This window comes from Eucalyptus grandis, chromosome 11 (genome assembly GCF_016545825.1).
Source record: "Eucalyptus grandis isolate ANBG69807.140 chromosome 11, ASM1654582v1, whole genome shotgun sequence".
Classification (NCBI taxonomy): Eukaryota; Viridiplantae; Streptophyta; class Magnoliopsida; order Myrtales; family Myrtaceae; genus Eucalyptus; species Eucalyptus grandis.
In genome coordinates, this window is record NC_052622.1 from 38,716,419 (window position 1) to 38,735,814 (window position 19,396).

The 19,396-nt window shown below is 39.3% G+C and overlaps 2 protein-coding genes across 2 annotated transcripts; both read right to left on the minus strand.

The window, feature by feature from the left end:
• Window positions 1–445: 445 nt before the first annotated feature.
• On the minus strand, window positions 446–1,713 carry LOC104448072 (FCS-Like Zinc finger 6). Its single transcript, XM_010061855.3, has 2 exons — window positions 1,200–1,713; window positions 446–861 (listed from the first exon to the last, which is right to left on the minus strand). The coding sequence occupies exons 1-2, from the start codon at window positions 1,487–1,489 to the stop codon at window positions 693–695; spliced, it is 459 nt and encodes a 152-aa protein (XP_010060157.1). The 5' UTR covers window positions 1,490–1,713; the 3' UTR covers window positions 446–692.
• An 8,174-nt stretch (window positions 1,714–9,887) lies between these two features.
• Window positions 9,888–16,365, minus strand: LOC104416351 (probable glucan 1,3-beta-glucosidase A). Its single transcript, XM_010027752.3, has 9 exons — window positions 16,205–16,365; window positions 15,853–16,030; window positions 15,594–15,746; window positions 14,217–14,414; window positions 12,957–13,121; window positions 11,328–11,497; window positions 11,091–11,246; window positions 10,671–11,017; window positions 9,888–10,548 (listed from the first exon to the last, which is right to left on the minus strand). Exons 1-9 carry the CDS (start codon window positions 16,261–16,263, stop codon window positions 10,367–10,369), a joined length of 1,608 nt encoding a protein of 535 aa, XP_010026054.3. The 5' UTR covers window positions 16,264–16,365; the 3' UTR covers window positions 9,888–10,366.
• Between the last annotated feature and the right edge of the window lie 3,031 nt (window positions 16,366–19,396).

The following is a 19,396-nucleotide window of genomic DNA, read 5'->3' on the forward strand; positions in this document are numbered from 1 at the left end:
TGGAATCTCTCCCTCTCTCTCTCTCCCTCTCTCTCTCTCCCTCTTTCTCCCTCGAGCGGTGGAAGATTCACGCTGGTCTCCATAAAAAAAATGATTCTCGGGTTTTTCTTACCCCGCACTCGAATTGACAGAACAAGCGAGCCCGCATCATTTTATATTGAATCGGGTTCGGTTTAGGTAGAAACCGAGACTCCATTATTGTCAGCATGTCTGAGCAACAGAAGGATTCGTCTTCGCAGGTTCCATGGCGTGTCGTGGGATTCCCATTCTCTTTTTCGTGATGGATGGATTGAACATATTCTTAAAAAGTCGCTTTTCTTTCCCTCCTGTCAATGGAGGACCAACCGATGATTCCCTCGCTCATGCGCAAAGAACCTCACACTCTCATTCTTGTCCCTGTTTTTGATTTAGAGAGAGAGAGAGAGAGAGAGAGAGAGAGAGAGACTGGGCATAGAACTTTGCAATTTGCTTGGATGAACCTAAGAATAATGGTTCCCAAAAGCTTTCTCCAATAAATTTGGCTTCTTTTGCTTCCACCCACAAAATAAAACTTTCTAGGTTTCTTTAAATTTTTCTCTAGCTCAGGAGATATATTCATGAGATTCCCAGGTCTGTGTGCACGAGCAGCGCAGACAAAAATCGTTTTCTAGGATAGGCGTCCGGCCACCGGCGTCGGACGGAGGAGGCCGGGGCTACACGGCGGCGACCGGGGTCTCGCCTTTGGCGGAGACCTTGGCGGCGGTGGAGGCGGGAGAGGATGCCATGGATTCCTTCTTGGACGCGAACGAGCACTTCTCTTTCCTCTCGTCCTGCTTCATCTGCTGCTGCCGGCACTCGAGACTGCAGAAAGCGCTGTCACCTCTACAAAAACAAAACAAAACATTAAAAGAAAACCCACCAAAAAATGAGGAAAATTATTATTTCGAATATATTCACCACCAATAATTGTCGGTCGAAAAAATAAATATCAGATCAAATAGGGAAAGTCAGGACAGAAGAGCCTCAAAATGGAAAATTTATTGTCTGTCAGAAAATTCACCGATCTGTTTTCTCGCCTTATTTTCGGTTCTGTCAATAATAACACCTCCTAGCTTTGCTGGCGTCATTAATTAAGATGACTGATTTATACAGGTGCGAAGTATTCGGTTTCAGCTGGATTACGAGCATTGACGAAGAACTAGAAGAAGGTAAATTATTACCTGTACATGTAGATATCGCGGCCGGGGACGAGGCGGCGCTTGCAGAGGGAGCAGGAGCGCAGGAAGTCGGCGGTGTCGATGATCTCGCAGGAGTGGCGCCGGTGGGGCCTCGGCGAGGCCGGGCCGGGCATCACCAGCCGCGGATCCCAACCCTCGCCGGGCCCCGCCGGCTTGTGGCCCTTCCTGGACGGCGGGGGGGCCGCCGCCTCGTCGTTGATGCTCAGATCGAAGGTGATCTCCGTCATGCTCGTCGTCCTCTTCATCTGGCGCGGTCTCTTCCCCAGCGACATCCTCTCTCCCTCTCTCTCTCTCTCTCTCTCAAGCTACTTCTGCTGCTACTGCTACTGCTTCTTCTTCTTCTTCTTCTTCTTCTTCTTCTTCTACGCTGCGCAGCTGTGACTGATCTCTTGAAAACAATGGAAAAATGGGAAGAAACGAAGAAGAAGAAGAAGAAGAGGTGTGAAACTGGAGAGGGAAGGTGAGGGAGAGAGAGAAAGGGAGGAGTGGAGTAGATGGGTAGGGGGCAAATATAAGAAGAGCCAACAGGTGAGGAGTGGATCTGGACTGTCCATTCCCGTTGTGCGAGTCCATGTCAGCCGTCGGGTCCCGCTATTCTCAGAAATCTTTTTTTAACGCCTCGTGGGACGACGGTAATTAGTTTCGAAAGTTATTAAGGTAAGCACATAATTTGACGTCGGGAGGGCTTTAGAGGTAAGTGAATAAGAACTTGGATGGCGACCTCCGCCAGAGATGGAAAAAGAAAAAGAAATCAAAGGACAAGAGTGCCACCTTTTTTGTTCCTTATCCTATTGGTGAATAAGAGGAATTTACTTAATTATACTGTATCTGAATTTCTTTTTCTATGCGCAAGCCTAGACGACTTGATCGGACGTAATCGGACCGGGAAAAAGAACAAATTGTCCGGAGAGAAGGGGCCTCGTCAACAGGACCCAAACCGTTTGGGTAACTTGGCGGTAGGGTCGCGTGGCGGCTCGAAGGTGACTTGGGGCGATAGCGCCATGTGAGGCCGAGTCGCTATGGTTGAGTGGCGAGCGTCTTAATTTCTTGAGCAGAAGCAATGATGGCGAGGGCAAAAGGGGACAAGGAGATAAAAAGGAAAACGGAACAAAAGAAGAGAAAGGGATGGACGTACATAGTACAATTAATTGTAAATTTAGAGCATATCAATATTTAAGGCTGCGTTCGGTAGTCAAGATGAAATTTAAGATTAAGATAAATTATTAAAATATTTAGAACTAAGTAAGCATAATTGAAATAGTTAAAACTAAATTGGCTGTCATACAATAAGGTTATAATTTTTTGGATAGTTATCCCTTGTTAACCCATATAATGATTCAATCTGTTGAATGTGAAATACAAAAAAAATGAATTATAATCTGTTTTGACAAGTTTACATTACGCCAATGAAATAAATGGGAAGAGAACCGTAAAAAATTTAGAGCTTTTGACATTTAGCATGGGAGTGCAACTTGTAGGTTGGCCGGATTCGCCAGGTTGGTGCCCTCTTTTTCAACACCAAGGCTAGCACTTGCCATCCAATTATTTAAGGCCCCCCTTTGGACCTCCTTGCCTCACCCCCTGGTCTGCCCACTTGTTGCTTCATCCAATTTTTTAATAATTCAGACCATTCTTAATTTGAGATACTGTACAAGTAAACGCTAATTAAATGACCAAAATAAATTATAGTCACTCCTCCACAAATACAGATGATTTTAGTTCCTATTTTATTAACAAGTGTGCTAGGACACTTTTTAATAAACAACTGTATAAAGAAAGTTCGTTGTTTTCAATGGGTTAGCTCCCTCGTGTTATGTTTAATCCGCATATAGAAACAAAAACTATGTATATATTTTTTTATGAAGTATGATTAACGAGCGCCTAAAAAGACCCACTATAAAAATTTATACCAAGGTGTCTAGATTTTGAATTGATACCCTCGGACTCGGTTATGTTCTTTGGGCCTCTGATTGTATACCTGGGAGTTGATAAATAGGGTGCACGTGCTGCTGCTTGCTAATTCCCTTACATGGTGTTATTTGATTACGAGGGAAGTTCTTTGTGCCTGGCAGATGCTTATTAAGAACTCAGGGATCTAATCAGATGATATGATAGTTTTACAACCCCAAAGCTCCTACCACTTGATCTTTTAAATAAGAGCAATGCACTCTGAGGAGATGCCTTCTGATGATGTTAAGATAGGTTGAGCTCTGCTCGAGTCAGCTCCTTCTCATTGGCCTTGACAACGCTACTTTAGGATAACCGATAATTTCCTCATTGGGACTTCAAGATTATCATTAATTTTCAGTTAGGCATGCGCAAATTCCGGCAGCTCTAATGTAAATTTACGTGGCTATAATGGAGTTAGAAAAGAATATAACGAAAGACGCATGTGTATATATAAGTGCAGCCAAAGTAATGCAAAAGCTTTAGAAGTTAAAACTACAGCAGGTGTCTCAAACACTTGTCTCCAGCAAAAGAAGGGTTTTGCATGAAGATCCGTGGACAAAACTGTCGCTGGAGAGATCAATCGCGACGAAATTCTACCTGAAACAGTTCACATGAATTATGGGAAACCATCAAAGCACGAAGTCACGAATGTCAAAGAGAGGCCATAGAAGAAGGAAAAGAAAGACCGGCGCCTCTCAACTTGGATGTGGAAAGGTGGTCCCGTGACTACCACTTAGAAAATCAAAGGGTCTGTCACCTTTTTTTTTGTTCTTTTTAATCATCTGTATAATTGAATATTTGACTCAATGGCACTCGTCCAACTACCTATCCGAGAAGTTGACGAAAAACACAAAGGTTTTGGAGACAGCCGTGTTTATAGTACAGCTTGTTAGAGTTAATACAGCTATGAAACTCACACACTGCAGACCGAGAATGCCATGTAGCTGTGAAGTCTTGAGACTCTTCGCATGAATTTACGAGTTTGTGATGTGACTAATGAGATACGAGAGGACGCTCTCGAGTGTTTTACGTGAGATATTATGGAATTTTGATTAGTGGAAACCCCGGAGGAGTACCTGTTTGGAGCTAATCGATGTAGAATGTGAAACTTACGTATTAACTTGACTTCGCATGATGATGAACTCTGCATCCCGGAAATAATTTCTGAAGGACTCACCTAAAACTCAATATACGCAGGTACGCTCGAATTATAGGTTGTCAACGAACGTTGAATGGCACTCGACGACCGTATGTGTGAACTCTAACACTTGTGTTGGTATCTTTAGATTTTCAAAGCCGGTTGCAAGAGTGTTCTCATTCACACGTCGTGTCATGTATCTCAAATTTTTACTTGTCTTGCTCGGTAATTTGTGCATGCTCGGCGGTGATTGTTTAAGCGGCTTCTTGTTTGCTTAAGTTAAACTCGAATGAGCAACCATTCACTTTAGAAGTTTAAATTGTTAAAGTATGATGCAGACCATATTTTATATTATTGACAGATTTCATTACACGAATGTGGTTTGATGACGAATGTCTTAAGTGTGAGAACCTAAAATGCATCGACGAAACAACTATTGAGGCCATTGTGCAACATTTAAAGGAAAAAAAGTAGGAGATCTATGCATTGCATGAGCTAAAAAGAGGTGTAGGGAATTTAACTCGAGATCTCTCGCTCCGATACCAATTTAGAATTAAAGGCATAAATCATATGTGCAAAAAGTTGACATCGATTATATTCGATATCTTAATAATCAATTTGAGTGACCTACACAATTTGTATGAAGGCAATTCAATGAAAGTACCCCAAAATTGAACGGTCTAACCGGTGTCCCTGTCAGGGTTGGGAACGCACAGGTAATGAACAGCTCAGCTGAGGTTGATGTCTCTAAACGCCATTGCTTTTGGTTGATGGATTGTTTGCCCATAATAGCTCACCACAAAGTCATTGCTTAGGAGCATCATCGTTCGCTCTTTAGGAATTGTGACAAGTGAATGGGTTATTAAGTCAGCTTCTAAAAGGGACGAGCAATAGTATGTCCCACCATCGCAAGCAAAATATCTTTGCCCTAATTATGTTCTTGATGCTATGAAGCCTACCAATGGAAGGCATCATGCAGATTTTTCCTTCTTTTCTTTTTATATTTGGAGTGGTAAACGATTGTGCTTGACATCTACTAAGCATGCGTGGTCATTGCTACGTTCTAGATTCGCTCCTAGTGACTTTCTAGGTATTTTTTGATTGGTGTATTATTTTTTTTTCTTTTATTTTTATTAACGATCCTAAACTTATTACACTTGTGTTGGTAACACTCGTCTACTACAATTGAAAAAAAAACTATCCACATTAGGCTAGTGCACACATCAATAGTTTTTTTTTTTTTGACTAAATTGGTTAAATTGAAATGTTTATAACTGAATTGGTACATGTACACTATGTTTAGGAATTTTTTTTTTGGTATTTTCCCTAACTTTTTAGCTATTTGATTGGTGTAATTTTTTTTTTAGACCATGCTTTTCTTGTGGATTGAACCTTGGTTGGCGTCCCCTGCTCGCGCCCTCAATGTCAGGCCAGGTGCCTGATGGCTGCAATTTAATTATTAATAAGTAGTATTGACTTCATATTGTTCTTATGCATTCGTATATATTAATACAATGAAAGAGAGATTCTCGATCTAAATGGAGCGATCGAATGTCTACCAACAATCTAAAACTTCACTCAAGCCTATAAGAGCTAGCATATCAAGTCGTGGAATCACGCATCCTTCTCGCTTAGAAAATCAACAAATCCAACGGTGGTACAATAGCGTTTCCAAATGAGTTCCTTTTTGATCTAGTAATTTGATGTTCCCCACTAAAAGGGCATTGGCCCAAAAGCTAATGATGCGTGCATAAAGGCTATAACAGTACCACACTGTCTGTTTCAATCTCCCGTGGATTCCACTGAGTTTCAAATGCATGGTCGTGGGTAATTTAATAAGAATCAATAACTCAATATTAGGTGGTAATTTTATGAGAAAAAAGTTGGTGATTCATGGTAATTTATATAAGTAATCTCTAAAGCGAGTAAAAGTCAATGACTAAATAGAAAAGTTGGTAAATTAACAAAAACTATTATATATTATTCAGTTACTTGAATACAAATCGGTAAACCTAAACTTGTTTGCAATTAATCCGACAAAAATTGGCAAGTCACTATAATAAGTTGCTAATCTTGTACAAAAATTACTAAATTCAAATTGATAGTAAGTTATGCGGCAATGAAAGTTGGTAAGTTAGTAAAAGAATCAGTAATTTTCTAAATCTATGATAAGTCATGAGACTCTCATGACTAGAATTACTCAACTAAAATGTTCATGGAAGCCACAATTCTATTCAGTGCGTCGCATGTGCTCTAAAGCTTGCCTAAATGATTTTTTCATTCATATATGATAAAAAGTTTACTTGATGAAAGATAATCAGAGCTTAAAACTTAAAATTTAGTGAAAGGTGCATGGACTATGTAATATATATATTTCTTGGATGGGCCTGTTGGACTCTCAATTCCGCAAAACACCATTGGAGCTTGGAACGGAAGATCCAGACTGGTCAAGCTCTGAGAGTCCATTAGGCCCATCCAAATGTGGCTCTTCCATAGACTTCCGGTTGAACCTCCGCAAACTTCTGGCACTCTTCTTTTGTTGCTCCGTGCACTTCCCACTCCACTACCCCATTCGCCTGCATTTTCACAGTCCTTCATAGATCCACATTTCTTATATCTATATAGCAGATCACGCAAAATAGATACATGATGATGTCTGGCATCAATGGCATGATAATTTCATTACAAGTTTGGATTTACCCACAAAAGTGAGACGTCCATCTGATGTTGCGAGATGGTCCTGGCTGCTTGCAACGGGGAGTAGCAGTTCCCGTCCGAAGGTTTTGAGCATGCATGATCACATAATCTGTGGAGGAGTGCTTGTGCACGGTGCTGTGCCCGGTCCTGTAGCACTTAGTAACGGTCTCGAGAGTTAGTGTCTTCGAGAAGGCACAAAGGCTCAGGCTCTGTGTATCGAATGTAATACCAGAACTTGGAATAGGGTGGGAACCAGAAGTTAATTAAGTATTGGAAAGTTAGGAATTCTATGACTTGGAGGATTTGTATGTGAGTCTCTCCATTCCCGGAAACCATCTCTTTATGAGCTGTGTTCCCAGCCATTTTGGGAACCAGGTGCTGCGTTCAGGTCAATTATGACCTTCAACCCATGCTTCCTGCAAGCAAGAAAATCAAATGATATATTACAAATTGCATCTGTAGATGATAAGATGAAGAGAAGATGGCAATAGACTCACTGTGCCCAAGAGAAGGTACTGTCCGGAAAGGCCTAGGAACCACCGACATAAGGGGGTGGAGATTTTGGGTCGCTTGCAATCCACCAACCCACCGGAATTCTCACAACGTCCAATCCATTCTCGGCTACGAACTTGAAATCGTCCTCCACTATGAAAGTACCCCAATGTTCGTGTTGCCAATCTTCTGGTGTCATTTATCAACTTTTCTCTAAATAGTTTTGGGTTATTATCGCTCATTTAAGTTGTTACCAATGATTACTTGTCCTTTTTAGATTTATTGAATTTCTCTCTTAATCACAACTTTTATCGATCTTACTAACTAATCAATTTCTACGATTAAGTTACTAATTGATTTTACTAACTCTACTCTATGTTACTTACCAACTGTTTTTTAATTTAAAAATTTGTTTTATCTCTTATAAGAGATAAGTTTTCTTCTCTTTTTTATCAACTTTTTTTTTTTTTTTTTTTTTACCTTTCTTATAAATGCGTTAAATTTACCAATCTTCATTTGAGTGACTTACCAACTTTATATCGAGCTACTATTTTATTGAAAAAATCGCTAATTAACAAAACAATAAACATAGTCGAATAACATAAATAAGAGTTGGTAACGGGAACGGGAACGGGAAAATTGTCTAATTAAACATATTCCACTTTTACTAATTCAGTCCTAAACCTTTTAATAATGTCAATTGAATTCTAAGCATTTTCAAGTTTTACCAATTGAGTTAATTTGATCAATTTTGGCTGCAACTTGTTGATATAGACGTCGGTCGTGCACATGGCCGACGTGAACAATTATTAATATTATTTTAATTTTTTCCTTTTTTTATGAATTATTTTAATTTTAATTTTTTCTTTTGTTTGTTTTGTTTTACAACTCTATACGGTGAGGCCACCGGCCTACCATTGCTAGCCATGGGCAAGGGCTAGTGACCCTCGCCTGGGCTGGTGAGGTTGTTGCAGCCCCCATCAACTGATAGAAGAGGGTGTCGCGGCGATGTCCTTGTTGGCCAAAGTTGTAAAAAAGAAACAAAGAAAATAAAAAAAATAAATTCACAAAATATAAAAATAAATTATTAAAAATTGTCCACGTCAAAGTGAAATTTGTGCTTAGTGTATGACGATCAGCATCCACATTGTAAAAGATGGTAAAAGACAAGAATAACGATCAATTTCATGGTAAAAGACAAGAATAGGCAATTTCCGATCAAAATAGTCAAATTGACTCAATTGATAAATTGACAAATTGTAAAAATGTTTATGACTCAATTAATACAATTAAATGATTTAGGAATGAATTGACAAAAGTGCAAAATATTTAGAACTTTTTGGATTTCTTAATGGTGAACTAATAATTGATAATTTAATTGAATAAATATTAACATATTACTTAGATTAAAGTTAGCAATTTCATGGGAGAGTTGAGGTTGAGAAAAATAAGTAAAAGATGGTAAAAGACAAGAATAACGATTACAAATAAAAACTTGGTAAGTAACTTAAATGAGAGTTAGTAATAAAAAAATAGTTAATAATTTAATTTGAGAAAAGTTAGCAAGTCACTTTAATTAAGGTTCGTAATCTCCTAAAAATAACTTTAAATTTAAGGTTTTGGTAATAGATGCAAATAAAAGTTTGTAAACAATAAGTAAATTAAAAAAATAATTACACGTCAACAAGTAACTTAGAGTTGGTACCCCAATATTATGTGGTAATTTAATAGGATAAAAGTTGGTGATTCACGTGAACTTATATTGGTAATCACTTAAAAGAATTAGCAAATATAAGGGGTTGCTAATTAAGAAAAATAAAAATTGATAACTACATATCAAAATTGGTAAATTAAAAGAAACAATTAAACTTTGGTAAGCAAATTGAATGAGAGTGGGTAACCCAAAATTAGTCGGTAATTAATCTGACAAAAGTTGATAAGTCACTAAAATGTAGATTGGCAATTCAACAAAAGAGTTAGTAAATTCGAAGTGGCAATAACTTATGGAAATAAAAGTTAATGAGTTGGTAAAAAATTTGATAATTCCATATAATTATTGATAAGTTACTAAAGAGTTACTTGAAATAAAAGTCCCTAATCCTCTTTTGTAGTAGCATTTTTTTCACACTTACCAACACTCATTAAAATTTACCAGTACGGAAAAAAAAATCCTATTTACCCAGGCATGGAACAATAGAGTTTTGCAGCTACATATGGTAAAATAAGTCTATTATAAGTCATGAGAGTCTCATGACTAGCATTACCCAACTAAAACTTTTCCACGAAAGACAAAATGCGAGTTTCTGAAGGTAAAATCTAAAACTTTAAGTGTTTTTTAAGGTACTTGTAGAGTAATTATAGACCAAACCACACTTTTCTAAGAGGTCATTCTCTGCATCAACAAACTAATTGCCTCCTCGTATTATGTATTAGCAAAGGTAACATACGATCCACGGAGCGGTAACTAGGAAAGTTGAAATGAAAGTCCTACGACTGAGAATTTCTTATATAAGAAAGAGTCACCCAAAGAGCGTCACCCAAAGAGCATTTGGTTTCAAGAGGATCCCCCATTCCAGCTTCATAAGCAAGGCCGCCTCATTGGTCTGTCTCGACTTTAGTTATATTTAGTACTAAACTAATTGCATAGATAAAGCAGTGTATTGTATCTCACGATAGGAAGGCATCCTAGGCTTTTCCAACGTGCTTCCGAAGAGCTAGGCAGCGAATTGCTAAGTACGAAGCTAGGCACACCACAAAGAGAGCACACCACAAAGAGAGCTAGGCAATGAAACTAGATGAAGGCGATCGCCAACCTCGACTCAATCTAACTTTAGCACAGTTGGCAATGGTACTCCAAATTTGATAAAAATGTCTAAAGCTTGATGTAACCATTCTTGATCATCCATTCCAAGCTCCAATGGTCTCGCGTGCACTTGAGAGTCCAATAGGCCCATCCAAATGTGGCTTTTCCATAGACTTCCAGTTGAGCCTCTGCAAACTTTTGGTACTGCTCTTTTGTTGCTCCATTCACTGCCCACTCCACTACCCATTCACCTGCAATTCCAAATTACTTTATAGATCCACATTTCTTATGTGTATAGCAGATTACGGAAAACAGATACAAAATGATGTGTGGCATTAATGGCATGATAATTTTATTACAAATTTGGACTTACCCACGAAAGTGAGAGGTCCATCTGATGTAGCGAGACGGTTCAATTGGGTACCACTATTCTTGTATATGAAATCAAGGTTATCTTGGATGGTGTTGAATTTCGTCCTGAACATAGTGTAATAATGCTTGTCCACGACTGTCCTATCCAGGCCACTTGCTACGGGGAGCAGCAATTCAGGGCCAGAGGATCCAAGTACACACGACATGATCACATAAGCCGTGGGGGAGTGCTTACGGACGGCGTTGTGCCCGGCCTTGTAATACTTAGTGACCGTCTCTAGAGGGAGTGTCTCCGCGAGAGGCTCATTCAAGAGGTCGACGGCATAAAGGCTCGGGCTCTTCGTGTACCTACATAGGCTAAATCAAATCATACATTCCCCAATACTCGGGATAGGGTGTGAACAACATATTTATTAATTACCGCGAAGTTAGGAATTCTATGACATGGAGGGTTTGTTGGATGGTGTCATCCGTGTCTCCCCATTCCTGGAACCCATCTCTCGATGAGCTGTGTTCCCAGCCATTCTGGGAACCAGGTGCTGCGTGCAGGTCAATGATGACCTTCAGCCCATACTTCCTGCAAGTAGAAAATCAAATGATATATTAGAAATTGCATCTGTACATGATAAGATGAAGAGAAGATGGCAATTAGGCTCACTCTGCCCAAGAGAAAGCACTGTCCAGAAAGGCCAGGGAACCACCGACATAAGGGGGTGGCGGATTTGGGTCGCTCGCTATCCACCAACCCACCGGAATTCTCACAGCGTCCAATCCATTCTCGGCTACAAACTTGAAATCGCCCTCCACGATAAACGTCCTCCAATGTTCCTATCATCAATTCATACCTTTTACTTGAGTCCGCTCGATTTTAGATAGATTTGGAATGATTTAAGAAGATTAGGGGAAAAAAAGGAAATTTGAGATTTTTTTAATCTTTTGTCTTCCTCTCTGATTCCCCCTAATCACTCCATCAAAATTGAGTAAAGGACAAAGTAAAGACATTACTAATAATTCGAGCACAAAAACACTAGACGAAACAATCTGCTTCATGCATAAAACTTAAGAGTTGTGTAACAGTCAGATCAATGAAAGAAGGCCCCTCTTGTAGTTTTGTCGGATTGCCGTTTGTGGTTTAGAATTCAGTGGTCGAATAGGACGCATCGACAACCTTAATCCCATCGAGGAAGGGGTCTTCTGGCGTGGGAGTGACTTGAGTCTCTTCACAAGGATCAGACGAAAGAGCCAGTGATATTGACTTGAAGGAAAGAAGACCGTGGGATTTTCATAGGTCTACAAACGGAAAGAAGGCACCATCAAAGCCGAATTGGCTTAGAGTTTTTCCGAGTTGCTTAGTGTTATATCCAAGGAGAAGGTATCTTTAACAGCTCTTTTCTGCTGTTGGAAGAGACCAATGGTTACTAAAACTAATGTGTGGAAATGATATGTTGGACTGTAAGAGGGTCTTGAAATATGAAATTGCCTATAGATTGGACCTGCCACGTTAATCATTTGTGGGATCCACGTGGGGCCACATTTAAAATGCACTAAAGGACCATTGTAATTGATCCAGCCCAGAAAACTCAAGTCTAGACAAGACTTATTTCTTTGGATGTATCTACCGTGTTCAACACTCAATAACAAATTGACATTGTACTTAATAAATTAATAGTCGTAGCAGATCAAGTATTTATTGTTGGAAAAAAGCTAGCTTCGATCGTATTCTTGTCGCGATTGCAACTTTTTTACTTATAATTCACATACGTGCCTTAAAGTGCTTTGTAGTACTTGACCAGGAAACTCATGCATGTGTAGAAGCAAAAATCACATGTATCCCGGAGGAACCGAGCACGTCAGGTCAAGTACGAATCTATAAAGGAGATTTTCTCATTGCTGGATCGAAATAGATGTTGGGCTTGGTAAGTATAGGTTGTACATATTGTATTACATAATATTTAGATTTTTAATTCTGTATATCGTCATGTATCTTATGTCATTCATATGAACAGTATTTACTGGCGTGTGCTCGGTAAGAGTTAGTAAGCTGTAATAGCTGCTGTAGTTTCCGTGTGTGATGACACCAATGATTGCTGGCAATAATCAGTTTCTCCTCAAAGAATTCTCATTCGCAAGTCACATACTAAAAAGATAAAAACAAAATAATTTTTTTTTTCTCATAGAGTGAGTTTAGTTAAAGTTATAATCCAGGCATAAATCATTCAATTAATTTAATAGGTTTGAGAACCGTGGACTTTGACTATTATTGAATAGGAGTTGTATAATTGCGTACTCTCATGACTTTGGGGGCTTTTTGTGGTCCAAGACCATTGGTGACCTGGAACTCGCCTTCCAATCTTTTAGTGAAGCTCATGATAAATAGAGATGGGTCTTCGTCTTTCCATACATCGATTTGATCGCCTTGATAATCAGCTGTCACTCGCTCATCCGTCCTCACCTGTAAAATAAATTCCACCACAATAATCGCTCTTCTTTCTTAGTTATTCTCAAGCTTTGCTTCGAATAAGGCTCAGTTCATAAAGCTTGAAATAATGCTCAATTCATTTCGAGAAAAATAACTTTCAGAAAAATATTTTCAAGGAAATGGTTAGGGAAAATATATTCCATCAATGGAAAAAAAGTCTTCTAAAATAGGAATAAATATTTTACAGTTTTCAAGATGAGGAAAATATTTTCCTCACTCACTTTCTCTCACCTCACACCCATGTTAACCTTTCCATCTTTTGTTTTTATTTATTTTATTTATTTTTTTCCATTTTTAAAAAAATTGGAATTTTTATTACTACTATTTTTTTTTTATTTAACTTTTGTGTTGGCCGGTCCAAGCCACCATGATCGGCCACAAGCTTGCCGACCTTGGGCAAGCTCAAGGCTCGCTAACCTCGGGCAATCTCGTTGCTCACAGATCGGCTTGCTTGTTCAATGGCAAGCTAGGTGAGCAATCGAAGAAGAAGAAGATAAAAAGAAAGAAAAAAAAAAAAGAAGAAGAAAAATTAAAATTGAAAATAATTTAAAATTTGGTTTTTTAGAAATAAAAAATAATTTTAAAATAGATTTTAAAAAATAAAATAATTAAAAAATTGAAGAAGAGTGCATGGAGGAAAATATTTTTCTTACTGAACAGCAGCATATATTTTTGCTTCATTTTCATGTTTTAGCCGAATACCTTAGATAATAATTACATTTTTCTTGGAAAGCATTTTCTAAAAACGCCACATTTTTCGCGAAACGAATGGAGCCTAGGTCTTGAAAAGTTTTCACTCAGCTAGTGTCTATCTAACATGTTGATTCGTGAAGAACAACTTTGGTCTGCTAACTTGGTTTATAACATAACGTGACCGGCTAGAACCGTAGTTCAGTTGGCCCTTGAAATAGGTGGACCATAATTAGCATCCAAATTAATAGATTAGTTGTAACGGATCGTATATTTATCAGTACATGCATGACGTTCATGTCGTAATTTCTCAACCAAGCTTAATATATGAAGCATTAGTCTCATGTAAGATATAGGAAATGGAAAGAGATTAATGACCTGTAAGAAGGAGCCATTAGAAGCTTTGATTCTAACACGGCTTGGATCGCCTGGGTTTCTCACAATCTCAAAGGTTTCAGGTGCTCCTGGTGAATGACAAGTAGCCACCAAATCGACCCCTTCCCCACCAGAGTCCAGGCCGACGAATTGCTTTTTGGCGACCCTGAAGTGGAAGAGCCTCTCGTTGATTCTCCACAGCTACACAAACAAAACACGGCAAATCATCTATAGCTTGATGCACACTAAATCTAGTCGGAATAATAATGTCACTAGGAGAAAATATCAATGCTATTTCCAAAATGAACAACTTGAGTTTTACTTTACTAAAAGGCTAAATTGTAACTGCGTCAGTTCCGTCCCATAACATTGTTCAATATTAGTTCCGTAAGATAACTCCATCAAAATCCCGACTATGTAAGATGTAAGCCAAAACCCAGACAGTGATAGCACAAATATAGAATTTATTTGCATTTGATGTACCGCGTATCTAATCTACTTACAAAAGTTCGTTCCTTAACCACCAAACTAACATCACGAGTTTCCACATCCAAATGTTGAGTGCGTTTGGTTGGACTTTTGGGGAAAGTTTTAGGAAAAATGTAGTTAAAGAGATTTTCGAAAATGCAAATTGTGTTTGTTAAATTATAATTTGAAAGTCTATTGTGAATGACCTTTGAGTAAAATAGTGTTTGGAGAGATAATTTTACAAAGGATTTTTGTAATTAAAAAAAAGAAAATAATTGTTAAAAGAAAAATAAAAAAGTTGGCCGGTGAGGGCGGGCGGTGCCGCGGCCTTATGTAGCCCCGAGGACGACCGGTGAGGGCTGCCTAGGGTCGAGCGACCTCCGGCGAGGGCCGCTTGGGGTCGGGCAACCCCGGCGGCCCTTCACGGAGGTCGCACCACCCAAATCTGGGTTTGCCGGAGGTCGCAACCTTGTTGTAACCCAGATATGGGTTGCTGGAGGTCGCGCGACCCAGAGCTAGGTTGTGGCAACGTAACTCATGGGCAGTTGTGGAGACTCACCGGGGTCGCGCGACTGGCCGGTGATGGTCGCTGTGACCTTGCCGACCTCAGCCGCAACTTGATCGGCCTCTCTCGAGCTCGTTGTTGACCAGCCACATGCAACTATGCCACTGGAGAATAAGATGAACAGTTCCCCATGGAGCTTTCAAAAATACTGAAAGCCCAAGGCAGCCTAGGACCTGCCTTGGGCTTTCAGCCTTTCCAAGGCAAACTTTGCCTCAAGGTAGGTTTCAAAAATGAAACTTTGAAACCAAACACCCAATATTTGGCCTCAAGATCCTTGGAAGCCCAAAGTCCCTTCCTGAAGCCTTTTCCAAACACAGCCGTTATCTATTTGCTTAAAGCTAACTCACCCTGAATGTCTCCCAGTGATTACCAGAACTCGCGGGCCGTTTGGCAACCACAGGAGTCCCTGTGCTGTTGGCGACTACCCGGCTTCCTCCGCCGGACTCGGCACAAAGATACTTACCAACCATCATCGATTTGAGCTGAAGTCTAGTCCCATCCTACGAATTATACACAGTTTCAAAATCAGAAAATCTGTCGAAACCGGACGAATCATCGGTTAATAAAGCAACGAAAACACTGAGGCAATTACGTGTAGTACAGTACCAAGAAGTCCTTGTTGGGGATTGCATCAAAGAGGGAAGGCTCGATCCATCCTTCTGTGACCAGCCAGCCCCCAAGATTAACTGCTCTTATTTTCGGGTTGCGATTCTCCATCTCTTGATCGGCATGGATGCTGATCGATTCGATCCCATTACTGATGACTTCCATGCCTCCTGTTTTCCTACTTCCCCGTTCCAAATCAAGATAAAACAAAAACAACAGTTAGCTATGCAACCGATTGTCCCAAAAGGAACACATAAAATCTGCACTTAACATGACTAAAACATATCCAATAGTACTCATGTGAAAATGTTCATGTAATAAAATTTCGATACGGATGAGTTGAGTCACTCACTCAAGTAGCTTAAAACCTGAGTTGTCTGTGTGTATGGTGATCTGGTCTACTTGGTGCATCTCATTTTCTTGGGAATGCTTTCTAGTTTACTCATAAAATTCTCGTGCGACTTGACTTTGGGTTGACGCCTCGCAACGTCGCCGTCCTCGCACATCAGTGTTTTTTATGGTTCAGAAAAATTTAAGGAAATGTCACCATTATCCATTTTTCCACAGATCTAACAACTCTTTTATTGTCCAGTTGTATTTTTTCTTAGCGAATAGGATTCTGTTAAAGAGTGCTTTTGAGACGATCATTAAGGCTCCAATCTTTTTACAGAACACGTGACTATTCTGGAAAATATTTTTCAAGAAAATGATAATATTTTCCGATGTATAGGTGAATCTTGAAAATGAACTAGAAAATATTTTCCGTTATTTGGTATAAAAAAATCTAATTTGATTTTCTTCCTTGTTCTCATTTTAATAATATTTTATATTTTATTTTATTTTAAAAAAATCAAAATTTTAATTATTTTTCTTTTCTTTCTTTTTCCTTTTCATTCTTATTTAGTCGATTGCTGACCATTGACCACAGACAAGGTCAAACTCACCCAAGGTCGGCAAGCTCGAGCCTCACCCAAGACTTCGGCCCTTCTAGATTGGTGAGCTCAAGCCTCGTCGGTAGGAGTTCCTAGTCTGGTTTGGTTCTAAGATGAAATTGGGAGGATCGGTTCCTAGTTTTTGGGACCGGGGATCAGACTAGCTGGTCTCGAAATTGGGAATCAGATTGACTGACTGGTCCAATCCGGTGGAACCGGTTAGTTTGTTGTGTTAGCAGCAATTTCACAATGAGTTATTGAACTCGAGGGCTTAAAAATAAGTTCTGTTTCAGCAAAGTGCAAACAAATATGAAGTATGAAACAGTCAAGACTTGGCCCATGAAATAGCTTATAGAATTCATCAGAAGCCCCGTTGGAGAATTCCACGATTCGGGATCTGATTTTCTTTTTGAGCACATAATCTTTGACCTTGCCTGCCTCTAAGCACAGGATCATCTTGTTCAAAGACTTTCCATGCCTAAGCAGGAACTTCGTGAGGCTGGCTTCCTCCTCGCAATCCAAAATTTCTTGTTGTGAAATTAAAAAATATATAAATAGTTGGTATGATCTGGTCAGTCTATTTCCTATCTTGGATGCGAGAACTAGACCACCGCATGTGGAAACTGCCTAGAATTGGTTGGTCTTGTTCGGTTCGGGCAGTTCCCGGTTGGGTGGCTCCCATTGCACACCCCTACTTGCTAGAGATCGACAAGGCCTTGGCCAGTGAGCTCGTGGCTAGCCGAATTTCGGCGAGCAACAAGCTCGCCGGTCATTGCCATGGCTAACAACCGGCCAAGGAAGAAGGGAAAGGAAAGAGAAATAAAAGAAAAAAGAAAGAGAAAAAAAGGAAAAAGAAAAAAGAAAAAAGGGAAAAGGAAAATACAAAATAATTAAAATTTTGATTTTTTTTAAAGAGAAAGAAAATTTCACAGTTTGCAATATATTGATTATGCTTGTGTTATGCATAAAAAATACCTTGAAAACTATATATAATGTGTTTCTTCCGTGCTATATGCTAAGTAGCACCGAAACTGACATCCAACACGCGATATGACAAGATATGATAGGATACATCGACATGTCATTTCTAAAAAAATAGATAATTTCGATGTGTTGAGACACGTTATATATTAAATATACATATACATGATAAATTATCATTTTTAATAATAATAAAAGAGCATATAATTAATTTACACTGAAAATATTAATTCACCATTTATTAATATCATTCATTGTTTCAAACAAGGCTTTAATCACTTCTTTCCCCCTTTATTATTATTTTTTTTACATATTTACATTTTAACTCCTCATTTTTAAAATCGACTCCATGTGTGTCGGAATTCCAAACTCGCGTATCAAAGCGTGGCGGGAGAGTTAATCATGTTTCGGATTTTTCGATATTTATTGACCCTATGTTGGAGTGTGTCGGATCGTGTTGGACATGTGTCAAAGTGTCTGACACGGCACCAAAATTTTTGAATAGTGTCAATACTTCCTAAGTTGTGTAATTAGTCCAACAAAAATGAATACATCTCCTTAAATATGGTCAAGAAGTATAAGTAATAACTTTCTAAATAAAGTATGCTTTAATAACTATTTCAAGCGCACTCGAACCTTTCGAAGAAGATTTTCTTCCTCTGTTTAACGTGTGGTCGACATTCTAAGTCAAGGTCAAGTCAGCGAGGTCTCTTTCTCTCTCTCTCTTTCTCTCCTTTCATTCTGTCAAAATCTTTTCCTCTCTCCAATTAACTGGTCGTTGCTTTTCCTTTCTTTGACTCCTCAGATCTCCAATTATTGGAGCAAATAATTCCGCGTAATGAGCACGCAAGAGGCCAGTGAATAACAGCCGCCAAATCATGTGAGTGCCATTCGGCACGCGATGGCTCAAATTCATTGAGTCCATGGAACATCACGACCATGCGAGAATCTTTTTCATAAGTTAATGTACGCGAAGTTTCTAGGAAATGGGCAAGAGGAAAAGAGAATCCACTGGTCTCCAAAAAGAGGGACAGAGAAATCTAGGCTTTCGGAGCCAGAATATACGAAGCCCCTAAAACACGTCCGTAGACCGACCTCGCTATTGACAAAATCAAGAAAAGACTTCACTGGAGCGGAACGGACAAAAAGTTGCCGTGTTCGGGGATTCACACGCTTCGCACTGAAAGGAAATATCTTTGAAGACTCCGAGGATGGACTTCCTCTTTTTTTTTTTTTTTTTTTTTTTTTCACATATCACTAGACTAATCTCTGGCCGATAAGTATGGCAGTCCCCTAGTTCCGACCGGACGGGAAATTTGCATGGTCACACTGGTCCATAACGCAAGGGGTTAATCATAAGTCCCGTGATGTTCGGGAACTCTACCAGTGAATCAAACTGCAAATTCCCCCCGCCATCCAACGTTGAATCAGAGTGTGACAATACAACTACCTTAGAGTTGTTGCAGGTCAATGTCCCACGAAAAAAAGACAAAGCTGACAAGGCGTAAAAGAGACAGACGTGTCTTTTGTTGGTATCGTCTTGCTGAGAAAGATATTCCGCCTGTACTAGAAAACCCGGTTTTCTTTTATGATATAGTATATCCTATTCCAGTTGGGTCCAAAAATCCGGA